The 12650-nt window shown below is 41.9% G+C and overlaps 1 protein-coding gene across 5 annotated transcripts in view; it reads right to left on the bottom strand.

Moving 5' to 3' along the window:
* CARMIL1 (capping protein regulator and myosin 1 linker 1) overlaps positions 1 to 12650 on the bottom strand; it is a 371957-nt gene that overhangs the window by 23799 nt on the left and 335508 nt on the right. For all 5 annotated transcript variants that reach the window (XM_019523833.1, XM_019523847.1, XM_019523840.1 and 2 more), the window contains 4 exons: positions 12499 to 12565; positions 11972 to 12168; positions 4338 to 4444; positions 2367 to 2796 (listed from right to left, as the gene is read on the bottom strand). In XM_019523833.1, coding sequence (XP_019379378.1) covers positions 2367 to 2796; positions 4338 to 4444; positions 11972 to 12168; positions 12499 to 12565 — 801 coding nt within the window. The remainder of the gene's footprint in view (positions 1 to 2366; positions 2797 to 4337; positions 4445 to 11971; positions 12169 to 12498; positions 12566 to 12650) is intronic.

Below are 12650 nucleotides of genomic sequence, written 5' to 3'. Positions count from 1 at the left end.
GGGAGAGAAACAGGCAAATAAAGTCAGACTTCAGAGTAGCTGCAGGATAACCCCAGAACCTTTGAAAGTCAGGCTACTTATTACATTTCTGAATCTAACTTTAGGCAAACTTGGAAATATCAGATTATGTCTTTACCTCAAGAAACAAATTTGAAAGGAACATATCTATACATCAATTATCCATTATGATCATCCTAAGGCCAACTGAATCAGGAATCCATAGAATGCTCTTTCAGGGAAGATCCTGTCTATGCAGGATCAAACTCTGGGATTATATTGTTTCCTTCTATTGCACACTCACAGGAAGAGCAGGGAGACTAGGAGGACTAAACAGATCAAAGCAGGTAGGATGCCCTGCATGCAAAGACCAGGCACAAAGTGTGGCCCTTTAAATTAGAAAACAAGCTAAATATATTTTTATTAAAATGTGAAACTTGGGTATTGTGAAGGGAGCATGTTTTGCTCCCTGCTCAGTTACAGCACCAGAGTACAGTGAGCGACTGGAGGGAGGAAGTAAAGCACCCTGGGGTGTAGGAAGACTGTGTTGTACCTTCTCCCAGGTGTTCTCTTAGATATTCATTCTCCCAGAAGAAACTTTCAGCTTTGCTTGACCACCCCATTACTGAACACCGATCCCTGCCCCCTGTGGCCCCATCCTGCATTGGGATTCTTAGTAAGTTGTTGTGGGGGAGGCAGAGGTGTGCTGACCTGGCCCATGACAACTCATCAAACTCTTTGTGTGGCCCCCCGGCCCAAATAATTGTCCACCCCTGTATTAGGTTATACACACAAATAATAATTTGGCTCCATAAAAAGGCAAAGGGAGAGACAGAAATAAGAGCACTTGTACATAATAATGCATAAATTGTAATAAAAGCCTGGGTGTAAATGAAGTTGCAAATGAACCTGGTTGTCTGTCTTGCAGAAGTAGTTTTTAAAAAAAAATTGATTCTACAAACACTAGATGGAGCTAGATCTTTAATATATGCCTGGGGAAAATGCTAATTAAACCTTGCTCATTTCTCTTGTGGCATTAATGCCAATTCACACAACATATTCAAAGCAAAAGAAAACAAAAATACATTTACCATCTTTTCATCTACTCTGCACCTGCTCATCCTTTATAACTGCAATAAGGCTGTGGTAGGTTATGAATGAAGTAGTAAATTCCTTATGGCTTTGTTTTTACATAGGGTAGATCTGAATTTAAACAACCATCTGTATCTTAAAGAAAAATATAACTTACTAACATGATGGGATCCAGATAAATATGAAAATATTAAGGGAATCAGTGTTCTATCACCTAGGATGTGAATCAACATGTATTAAGGAGGCATTCTCCCATAACACCACTATAAAAATACTAAATGACTTAGTGTTCAGCTTTTGGTCAAAATAAAGAATGCAAAACCACTTACATATTTCAAACCAGCATGATTAAGAAAGAAAGAAAAGGAGAAATAAGAAAACTTCTGAACACAGTTCATTTTTTGTGCAACCCCAGTGTAAACACTTATTCTTAGGTGCTGAAATATAGTAGTCGAAAAACTTGGAAGAAAAGCAGTTTTAGCTCTATACTGCATTTAAATTAAAAATGAATTGCATCTATAAGGTGCATGTTTACAGGGAGTTAATATATTGAGATGTACAAAACTGTGCTCCCTAAACAGTACTGGCAGAAGACTTGTTTTCCAGTTCAACATAGCATCTACCAGATCACAAAAAAGGGCAGCTGAAATGTATGATAGAAAGTATGTCATTTACTTACACATGACCTCAAAATAATTTTAACTTTTAATTTCTCATAGTCTCAGTATTTGAAGAATATTATTTAAAGGAAGAATAGGAACAGTTATGTCTGGCATAATATAGCAAAGAAGTAATGGGTACAATGAAGTAAAAAGAAAGTTAAGTCTCATATCAGCAAACACTGCCTGAGATTGAGATTTATTTCCAACTGATGTATTAGTTGTTCAAAAGACCTCATTACTGACAATACTTATACCTCAAACAGAGGGATGCAGACACCTACAAACCTGACTAACTGTTAAGGAACAATCCTGCAGTGGCATGGGATACCGACTATTAGGCCTTTCCCATATTTAACTTCATAGTTTCACAGTAGCTAGGGTCAGGAGGGACCTGAACAGATCATCTAGCCTGACCCCCTGCCACACGCAGGAATGAATGCTGTGTTCACAAGACCCCAAACCCCAACTTCTATGATACGTACTCACATCATGTGCCAATGAAACACCTGTGTTGCAAAGAGAAGCATCAGACCCTTCCCCTTGTGAAAACATTTCGAAGAGCTTAGGTCTTCAGTGCTCTTCACCCAAATCAAAATCAAAGCTACCTGCCCCTACCTTCTGAGCTGAGGCCGCTCTCTTCTCCTGCTTGGCTTTCATTTCTGCTAGGAGTCCGCTGCCCATCACTTGCACTCCATACCTCCGCCCACCTTGGGGGCTGCCTTTGTTGTCACTCTTTTCGGGCTTTGTGGCATCCTCTGGCTGAGTCTCCTCTAGAGAGTCTGGCGTTTTCAGTTCCTCCACTCGCTCTGCACTGCCGTTCTGTTCGGCTGATTTGAGCTCCTTCTTGGAAATGTCCACAGCTGGGCTTTTGACGATACCCTTAGGTGATGCAGGCTCCTCTGCCACTAAGACAGTTTGAGGACGCTCAGATTTGGATCTTGACTTGATTAAGTTGAGAAAGCCACTTTTCCTAGAATCTCTTTTCTTCTTTTCATCACCTGTTTCACTAGACTCATTGGTGTCGGAACTTTTTACTGATGGTCTCCTAATAAGAGAGAGACATTTTCATCAACTCCTCTTTTAGTAGTTATAATTACTTTTCCCAGGCACAGCTAACATTTTTTGTAATCATTAGCATGTTACCTGAGCACTATCTAATGGTTATAAATTACTGGTCAATTAACTTTCATAATATTAACCAAACTCTATTACAGTTACAAAGAATTATAGGGCTGGCTTTGTGTGTAATGCTACATGGACATGCAACCACATAGGGTGAATATATTTTTTAATCTCAGGGGCACTTATGACCTAATTGCTCCAGACAAGCTATGAGCTGCACCAAGGCTCTAGATTAGCTGCCCTATCTCCCACTCCCTGAACATCCATAAATTCACCTTTTTGAACACTTTTCTCACCTTAGGCCTTTTCTTTCCTGAATCTTGACTAGCATGGCTCTCACCCAAACTTTTGACACAACCCAGCATTGGGGAAATTTCCCCTTTAAGAACTACCCTTCACAACACTCAATGATTTTTTAATCAGCCATGTTCCCTTCTCCATCTAATCATGCAGCTTTTAAGGTGACAAAATATAAACACATCCACTGCTTGCCATGAAAATCTGAAAAAAGCTAATATGCTGCTGTTGTTCATGGAAAGCGATCACTGATGACATTTTATAACAGCAGTTTATAGGTGTGATCCTGTCTGCAAGCAAATAACTGATCCTATGCAATACAAGTAAAAACCCATCTTAGCTGCAGGTCAATATGGCCAAGTGTTTTTTTTATAATGGTTTTTAAACTGACAGCATTTCACAGTTAAATGAATTATGTGCACCACATATGATCTGATGCGTCACCATCAATATTTATCATTCACACTAACATTTAACGTTTTCTCTCCTCCCCAAGCCACTTACCAATTTAAATGTATCATTTACTTAACATTTTGCTTTTAGTTCAGCGATGTCAAATATTGCTAATAAGGTCATTACAGGTAGGATGGAATTAGCTCCAGTATATCTGTTTATATTTGGCTTGTAGGATCATACTAAAAAAATTCAGGGCGTCTTTGTGCTCAGTTCTTTAAAATATACATGTGACTAGCATACCACATAACCAGCTGGGTTTTCTGGCTATGCAAAGCTGTACAAGGCAGACATTTTGGACTGAATCATACACCTCAATAAGGAGTGTTACAATTTTATAAAATTAATATTTAACATATATGTTTGTCAAAAAAGAGAAATCACCTGCCACTTGGCCATAACATTTACAGGACATCACCCTTATCTGCACAGGGCAAAATGCTCAGCTGATGTAAACTGCTGGTCCTAACGAGCTCCACTGAAGGAAACAAGGAAGTCAACTGAACTATAATAAAGTACAGTTGGTAATAATTAGGACTAAAGTGTATATTAAGTGAGGGTAATCAAATCTGCGATAGACTGGACTCTATCCTGCTATGCAAATTTCAGGATCAAGCATTAGGAAAAGTCAAACACAAATGTGTTCCATCCCCACAAACTGTTAATAAGGAATTTTTAATCACAATTTTAACCCATTAGAAGATTTGAACCTACTTTGAATCCATCTTTGTCACTTTCTTAGTGAAAAATTCATCCACACCTTCATCCACTCTACCCATAAGGCCATTCTGTTCTCCTTCATGAGGTACTGTTGCAGTCACCTGATAAAAAACAAATGTTCTCTCACATATAACATACTCAACATAACTGTTTAAATGCTGGCAATTCTGGGTCAGACATCATTGCCAAAGCCAAACATCTGCTGGTATGTCCAATTCAGACATTCTTTCTGACTCTTGAATATGCCGAGAGTAATTAGTGTGAATAGGTCAAAGTATAACGCAACATAACAGCAACGAAAAACCTTACTTTTCAGAGCTGCTGTAAGGCACATGGCTGAACTCAAATGCCTTTAAACAATGCAAGAATAGCAGTTGTCTAGTGTACAGGCACAGTTTTTTGTTTGCACTTATTGAAAACCATTAAGTCCTGATCCATGCATTTACAGTAGACAATTAGAAACAGAATCTTGTTAGCTATGGTTCAGCTGGTTTAGAGGAAAGCCTGTATCCTAGGCCCCTGGCAGATGTTACACTTAAGAAACAACAGCCAGTTAATTACACATTAAATAGTAACCTGCCCACGTGTTCAGGCAATTAATGGTGCTATAAAAAGAGAAATAAGCCACAAAATTATTCCACAAAATGTGTAATAATTTTGTGGCTGGTCTCTATCACACATTAAACTGACCATTTTGCAGGATGTCCACCATGTAGCCTGATGCCAGCTGCATGGCAGGACTTTGGGCTGAGACTCGCAATCATCTGATTGTCATTCTCAGTCCCATGAACACACTGGTTCACCAGGCATCCGACTTTCTACTGGTCATGATCCCAGGCTCCCCTTGTGCTGGCAAGTAGCAATGGTGCAACTGGGATCTGACCCCAATCCCAAAATCATGCTTTCTCCCATGCACATGTAGCATACCATGAGGTGTAACTATTGATTGGGGAACAGAATCCAACCTGCGATTAAGGCTAGGGATAGACATTACACATAAACTGGTTTAAATCTGTAACAGAACAGAAGTTCAGTGCACATAAACCAGTCTGAGAATGCCCGAAACCAGTTTGAGATAAAGCTGGTTGAATGTAGTATCAGACTTAACTGATTTGGCTCAAACCAGTTTATGCAATGTCTGTCCCAGACCCCTTGCTGGTTTAAATTAAATTAGCCTCCCCCAGCACCCTGGCATGCTCTCTGGGCTGGGTGGGGCTCTCTGCTCCACAGAAGGGCTGGCCCCTACCCTCTGCTCCCTGGCTGCAGCTTTGGCAGAGACTTGCAGGCACAGAGCATCTGCCTTCTCCCCCCTCCCCTCCCTGCTAAACAGGCATTCTCCTGTCCCTTGCAAACACCTTTCAGCATTAGCTGGCAGACCACATGCTGGCTACCTCTGAGCTGTGGCACATGAACAAAGGCAGAATCAACATATAGCTGGTGATGTCCCTCTGTTTTCTTAAAGGGGTGATAAACACCAAGTTAGGGGTGATAAACACTCCCTGCTGGACTGTTCGGTGTGGGGGCAGGCCCTCTCTAATCACAGCATCCTGCCAGGGCCTGGCCACACCCCTCAGGTGTGGAAGCGAAGGGAAAGCTGCTCTAGTGCCCCCTGGCTTCTAGCCTGAGCCACTGGAGGGCATGTGCCTGCATTTCTGGGATGTCTGTCTGGTTATAAAACTGATTTAGCCTAGCCAGGTTAGACTAACCTGCAAAGATCGAATCAATTCAGGCTCAGGCTTTTTGAATGTCTGTGCTTAGCCTAAGTGAATATATGCTAGGGACCCTAGGATTAGGGACAGAAGTTACACATAAACTGGTTTAAATGATTGGAAATTGGTTTAAATCTGTAACAGAACAGAAGCTCCATGCACATAAACCAGTTTCAAAATGGCTGAAACTGGTTTAAAGATAGACCTGGTTGAATGTAGTATCAGACTTAACTGATCTGGGTCAGGCTGGTTTATGAAACTTCTGTCCCAGACCCCTTCCTGGTTCAGGTTAAATTAGAGTCTCCAAGCAAGTTTTTCAGCCCTGGACTGGGCTGGGTTGGGCTGTGTTGTGCTCCAGAGAGTGGAGAGGGGCTGGCCCTGCCCCTCTGCTCTCTAGCTGGAGCAGTGAGGGCTGGCTGACAAGGGGGTTGGGGGAGGGAGGGCAAGCCCGGCTGGGGATTGCAGCCCAGTCTGTGCGTGGTGGTGCTGAGGGGGTGGGGGGAGACTGCCCCCTCAGGCAAACCCCTGGGGTCTGGGGCCAGGGAGGGGGGTTAAGCACCCCTTTCCCCACTCTAACTTATTGCTGGGTGCAACTGTAGACTACAAATCCCAGAGGCACCTGTAAACAGGAAGAGGAAGTCATCGGCAACCCTGCAGAGTCCTGCTGCTATAATTCTGGACTACAAATCCCAGAGACCTTGGGGGCAGCAAGAAGAAGAAGTGACCACACAGCCAGAGAGCTGTGCTCTAGCACCCCCAGGCTTCTGGCCTGAGCCACTGCGGACATGTGGCTGCATTTTCTGAATCAAAGGTAAATGTCTATTCACTTCTGTTTCAATTTAATCTCTGCAGTTTAGACTAACCTGCAAAGATTGAATCAATGCAGCCTCAGGCTTTTTGACTGTCTGTACCTAGCATAGAAGCATGAACCCAAAATTAGGAGTCAGAATTCTAGTATGGTAATTCTAATTATGACTGACTTCTGCCTTGCTCAAGTCGCATAGCCCGAATTTCCAAATCAAGTGCCAGAACTATGCATCTAAATGTGCATCTTTCAAAATCTGTCCCCTTTAATCTTTGGGGCACGGTCTATATTTTCAAGGGTGGGTGACTAAAGGTACTTTACTGGTTACACTTGCCTACTTCACAATGGTACTGTGAAGACCAGTTAGTGTTTGTATAACACCATGATGATAAGAGACACTAAATATAGAAGACACTCATATGGACTGGCTTCTGTATACAGCTCCGGCAGTATACAGGAATTCTGGAAAAACTAAACGCCCAGGGAAAAAAATCCTCCAAACTGAAACACCCTGTAAAGCTTCCATAGATGACACTGTACAAACCCCCAGGGCAGCTACATTCTCAGCAGTGCTAATACCCATATGGCAGCCTACTGAGAGTGCAATAGCTTAGATATCCTTCTTACGTGGTCTGAATTGTACTGGATAAAATTCCAACCATCCCTGAATGTACCCAGAATGCATGAAGTTGAACTGGTAGAATAAAGTTACGTTAGATCCCTTTTTATGTTGGACATCCATTTTGTGCTACACCTAAGCAGTCCAGGACAGAATCTCTTTCACAGGTAGAAGAGGATAATTATTGGTAATAGTTACTGTTAACATCCATCCCTTCTTTATTTAAACTGAGGACGATAGCAGTATGAATACGAACTAATATACTGATATATGCATGAAGCTTTATGGTCCGAGTTGCTGAACCTTGTTATAAGCTTCTTCTTCACCTTGTCAAATATCAAAGATGATAACTAGAGCTATTAGTCATGTCTGCTGTTGCACTCTATTACTGATTTGAAAACATAAGCCCTTTGGTAGAAAACCACATGGTCTCCAGTAGAGGTGCACCAGTATATCTGTCCATATTGCATCGGCACCAATAAAAGGAAAATTGACATCATCAGCAATTGACTTTTTTTTGGCTGATGTGGCTGATAACTTTGCAGATAAATGGTGCATGCATGTGCAGAGCATTTGACTGGTAAGTCTGTTGGGATAGAGGGGCATGGAGGGGTGCAGATCAAGGCCCTGTGGTGAGGGGAGCGAGTGAGGCTGGGGCTGGCGCTGCACAGCCAGGGCAGCTTGCGAGATGGAGCTGGTGGTTCATCCATGGGGTGTTGGGGGGCTGCTCCTGCCACTGTGAGCACTCCCAGGTGAAGGCATGGGGGGTATGTATCCCCCCAGATCTGTGTGGGGTGAGAGCAGGCTGCCCGCTGTATGCTCAGGGACGGAGCTGCTCCAACCTCTTCCCAGCAGCTGCGCTTGGGCTGGGTGGGGCAGGCAGTGGCGGCGCTGGGAGTGGGAGCTAAGGTGGGGCTACGGCGAATTTTAGGGTGGCTGTAGCAACCCCCCCCCACAGCTGCCCTCCCAACACCACTGCTGCCCGCCTTACCCAGCCGAAGCCTAGCTGCTGAGAAGAGCCAGGCACAGCCTCTAGCCCTGAGCATGCAGTGACAGCCCACCCTCTCCCCATGCAGAGATCTAGAGGCCACATGACCCCCATAACTCCCCCATGGGTGCACACAGTGGCAGGAGCCACCCCCCTGCACCCATTGCCAGCTCCGTCCTGTACCCTGCCCTGCCCTGGCTGTGCAGTGCCTGTCCCAGTCCCAGCCCCAGCCCCACTCCCTTCCTCACCGCAGGGCCTTGATCTGCCCCCCCCCACACCTCTTCCTTCCCTGAAACCCCTTCCCCCCAATAGACTTACCAGCCAGACACTGCTCTCCAAGCTGCCAGGCTGCATATCAGCAATTGGATCAGTATTGGCCGATATGACTGGTCAATAATCAGCCATCAGTATTGGCGCGCCCCAGTCTCCAGTTAAATGGAATGATTTTGTAACAGAAAAATCTTCCCTGCCCCTTTTCTCCCCCGCCCCCGCCCCCCCAAAGGGGGTACAGTGATGATTTCTGTGGCATCCAAAGCTGTTCTTTTTCTGAGAGAAATGTGTCTAATTGGAAACATCAGAAGATCTGTAACAATATATATATTGACATCTGTTTTAAGTCAACATCAATATTTATTGTCTCTTGATGTAAATATTTACCTCGTCAGTCAAAAAATCTTGATGTTGACATCAACAGAAGTCAGAATCCCATTTAACATTGATGCTGGAGCTCTCCAGAGTGTAAGAACAAATATTTAAGTACCAAAGCCAAGAGTGTTTGCTGAAGGAGGAGGGGAAGTAATGTAAGAAACAATGTAAATCTACTGCAAATGAATCTTTCTGAACCTAGAATAAGAGAATACACTGCATCTGAAAACACTGTAGCTGCAATTCTGCAAAATACTTCAACTGGAGTACACTACAGTAGTAAAAACTCCAGGACCTAATCAAAGTAATCAAGGTAAATAATGTTTCAGATGATGTTTAATACTGGTGGTTGTGTCATATTACTGTAAAAGTTTGATTTCTGTATGTTTTGTACTTTACTCTTCCAATGCTACAAAATTTACATGAAAATTCAACATACATTTCACCCAGGTAGCTGGTCTTAGCTTCACCTGAAAGTTGACTGTTTTTACTTGTTTGCTAAGTAAGACACTGGCCTGAAAGGGAAATAAAATAAATGAATAATCATGGCTTTTCCCATTAGAAATAAAAGGGTTTTTTTTGTTTGTTTGGGACTATATAAGCAAGACAGGAGAAATAGTATAGTATGACTGCTCAAAAATCTGAATGCCAAAACAACTAGGAGGGAAATATTTAAAAAGCTGCTGGTTGTTCTGAACACCTCTTTAATTAAAGTGCTCAAGAATTACTTTAATAAAAGCCTTTTCTCCCCAAAATTAACATTCTGTCTCTTTCAGTTATTCAGTGAAATTGTGCATTCTTTCCCTTTCAATTCTGCCACCGTGTGGCAGGATACTGGGCAAGACGCACCTATGGTCTGACCCAGTAAATGGCAATTCTTATGTTCTTAAGTCTCCAGCATATTCAGGGAGTGTCCCATTCATTGGGTAATAGGTGTTTCAACATGGGGCTCCCTCAAATTTCCTCTTGAAGCTGATCCACTTTGCATAAACTAATTCAATATTCATTGGAGCAGGAACTGGAAACTCAGTCTCCCAGAAGCGTGAGCTAAATATCAGGCTATAAAGGTTTTCCAACTCTCTCTCTCCCCCCAATGTAAATTTAAGAATTTGAACAATGTGGATCAGTTTCCACAGGAGAGCCTGAGAAACACAATATCCTCTCTATTCCAGTGGTTTGGGTGCGCGCCTCGGAAGTGAGACAAGGCAAAGAAAACCTGAATTAGGCAGAGAAGGAATTTGAGCTTAAGTTTTTCCACATTATATTTCAAAATTTTTCCATCAGACTTTTTATATGTCTGAAACTGTTTGCCAAATCTGACCTGAATTCACAAAAATTTGGAAATTGACTGAAACTATTCCTCACTGAATAAATTATTTGCCAAATGCACAGCATGCTCACTCTCCATGCCCTTTTGGTTTTTCTGTTTTTCAGTCACTTTGAACTTTTGCAGAAAAAAAAGCAAACTGTCATATAAACCTGGTTCTACTGTTTTTGTAAATACCATGTTGCTAAGAGGAATAACATTTTATTGTACTTGCATACTCTCAGTTTACAAAATACCATCTATGCTGCTTTTCACATTTCCAGGCCAGTAAGCAATGTGTGGGGGAAAAAAATCTCACATTTTTCTTCTCTTATAGATAGCAGGGTCCTCCAGTTGTGCATAAATACAAGACTTGGATTACAAGATAATGGAACTTGCTTGCAGCCTGAAATCACTGCCTCTTGCTTAGTCTACACCTTGACAGCTGGTGTCTCTTCAATATAACATGACCTCAATTATCTTGATGTTACAGGCTATACTGAGTAAGTTCCAGATGACAGAGAGAAATTTAGTATTTGACAAAAAATAACTTCCAGAAAAATCAAGCCTGTGTTGTACAACAGTTTATGGGCCAACTCCTGCATCTTTCAACCAGTATACATGAATTAGAAAGTAAGCTTTAAAAAAGAAAGAAATGAGAAGAGAAAGGAAACTGCTGGCTGGTGAATCTTTTAGCACTGAGGAATTCTTGAGTGACATCAAATGCTACATAGGCCCTTCCCAGCACAGGAAATATTTTTGGGTTGGCACTTCCACTCTGGTGACTGCGTATCAGCAGGCTCAAAGATCCAAACTGTCACTGGGAAGGATAAATTATCCCAGAGAAGGAATACATATCACTCCATCTCTGCTTCCTCAAGGATTTAGTTTAGGGGTGGTCGGAAAAAGCAGAACTGGTGCAGTTTCCTAAGCAAAAGGAACCATGAAAACTTCTCCCATGTATTTAACTGGGTTTCATGGGAGCTTTCCGTGACACTGCAGAACTTTTATGTTTTGAGGAAGGATGTAGTTTGAAGTGTGAATCTGTGACAAGGAAGATTGGCTGACCCCAGACTGTTGCTTCAGCATAAGGGTTGAGAGCCTACAGAGTAGTTCCAGTGACAGCTGCTAGTCAGGAATTTGTGCTTGTTTACTCAAGATTGATGGGGAGGGGGGAGGGAAGGGGGGGAGGAGAGGAGAGGAAGATTTCAATGTATTCCAGCCCTTGATTTTATTACAAAATGTTGCATTTTTCTTAAAAGCTCCAGATCCTGGACTCAAGTGATTATGCGAGAAAATCAATTTTCCTTTAAAATGCGTTAAACTTTTATTCCAAATAGAAAGAAAGATTTTTGTACCTTAAAAACTAAAAGAATAGAATGCAAATAAAAAGATTTCTTTTTTTAAAATCTCATGATTTTCTAGTTCCCTCATGTGTTTAGGGGACTGTCTCAGGATTTCTGAACCTCTGGTTTCAAGCAAAATTGTGACTCAAACTTTTTTGTTAAAAGCAACCATGGAGCTAGATCCTCAACAACCTTCTAATGGTCACTTACTGATGCTTGGGTGGGTTGCTGTTTTTTGTTCCTTTTTGGCCTTAATTTTGTGAAGTGTTCCAGTTTTCTCCCTTCCTCAGATGGCAGCTCTGAGATGAATCCAGAAGTTCGTTTGTCTGGCCTGCTGGAAGGGAATGGTGGGTCTTCTATATGGATAGGTACTTCTTCCAGTGCTTTGTCTAGGTCAAATTCCATTTCTAAAGAGAAATCAAAACCTTTAAATTAGGCTTTACATGGCATTTTAAAGAGGAGCATAATGGAATGGAATACTTTTGGTCTAGTGATCTCTCTCACTAAAAGTGGTTCATTTATGAGCAGATAGACAACAGCCAATAGATGTTTACTACCGAACACATTGGAGATATATTAGAAACTTCATAAAACAAAGCAAGTTTCTTGGGCCAAAACTGCAGTCCAGAGAGTGTCTTCTGCATTTTCCAATATCAAACAAACTTTTTTACAAACCTAAATATAAGGAAGTGATTTTAATAAATCATAAAATAGGCAAGAAAAAAACCCCCACTTACCAAAAGCTCTAGATACAGGACGGAGCATTCGGCTGTGGATGCTTTTCCTTTTAGATTTAGGAGTCATCTATTAATAAAAGCAGAGATACTTAATTTGACTAGAATAAATCACTGAGAGTCATCCTTGCATTTAAAACCCATGAATCAGTTAA

Source organism: Gavialis gangeticus, unplaced genomic scaffold (genome assembly GCF_001723915.1).
Source record: "Gavialis gangeticus isolate Ggan-Ray unplaced genomic scaffold, GavGan_comp1, whole genome shotgun sequence".
NCBI classification, from domain to species: Eukaryota; Metazoa; Chordata; order Crocodylia; family Gavialidae; genus Gavialis; species Gavialis gangeticus.
The sequence above is the reverse complement of the archived record's forward strand: the minus strand, read 5'-3'. Positions and strand labels throughout refer to the sequence as shown.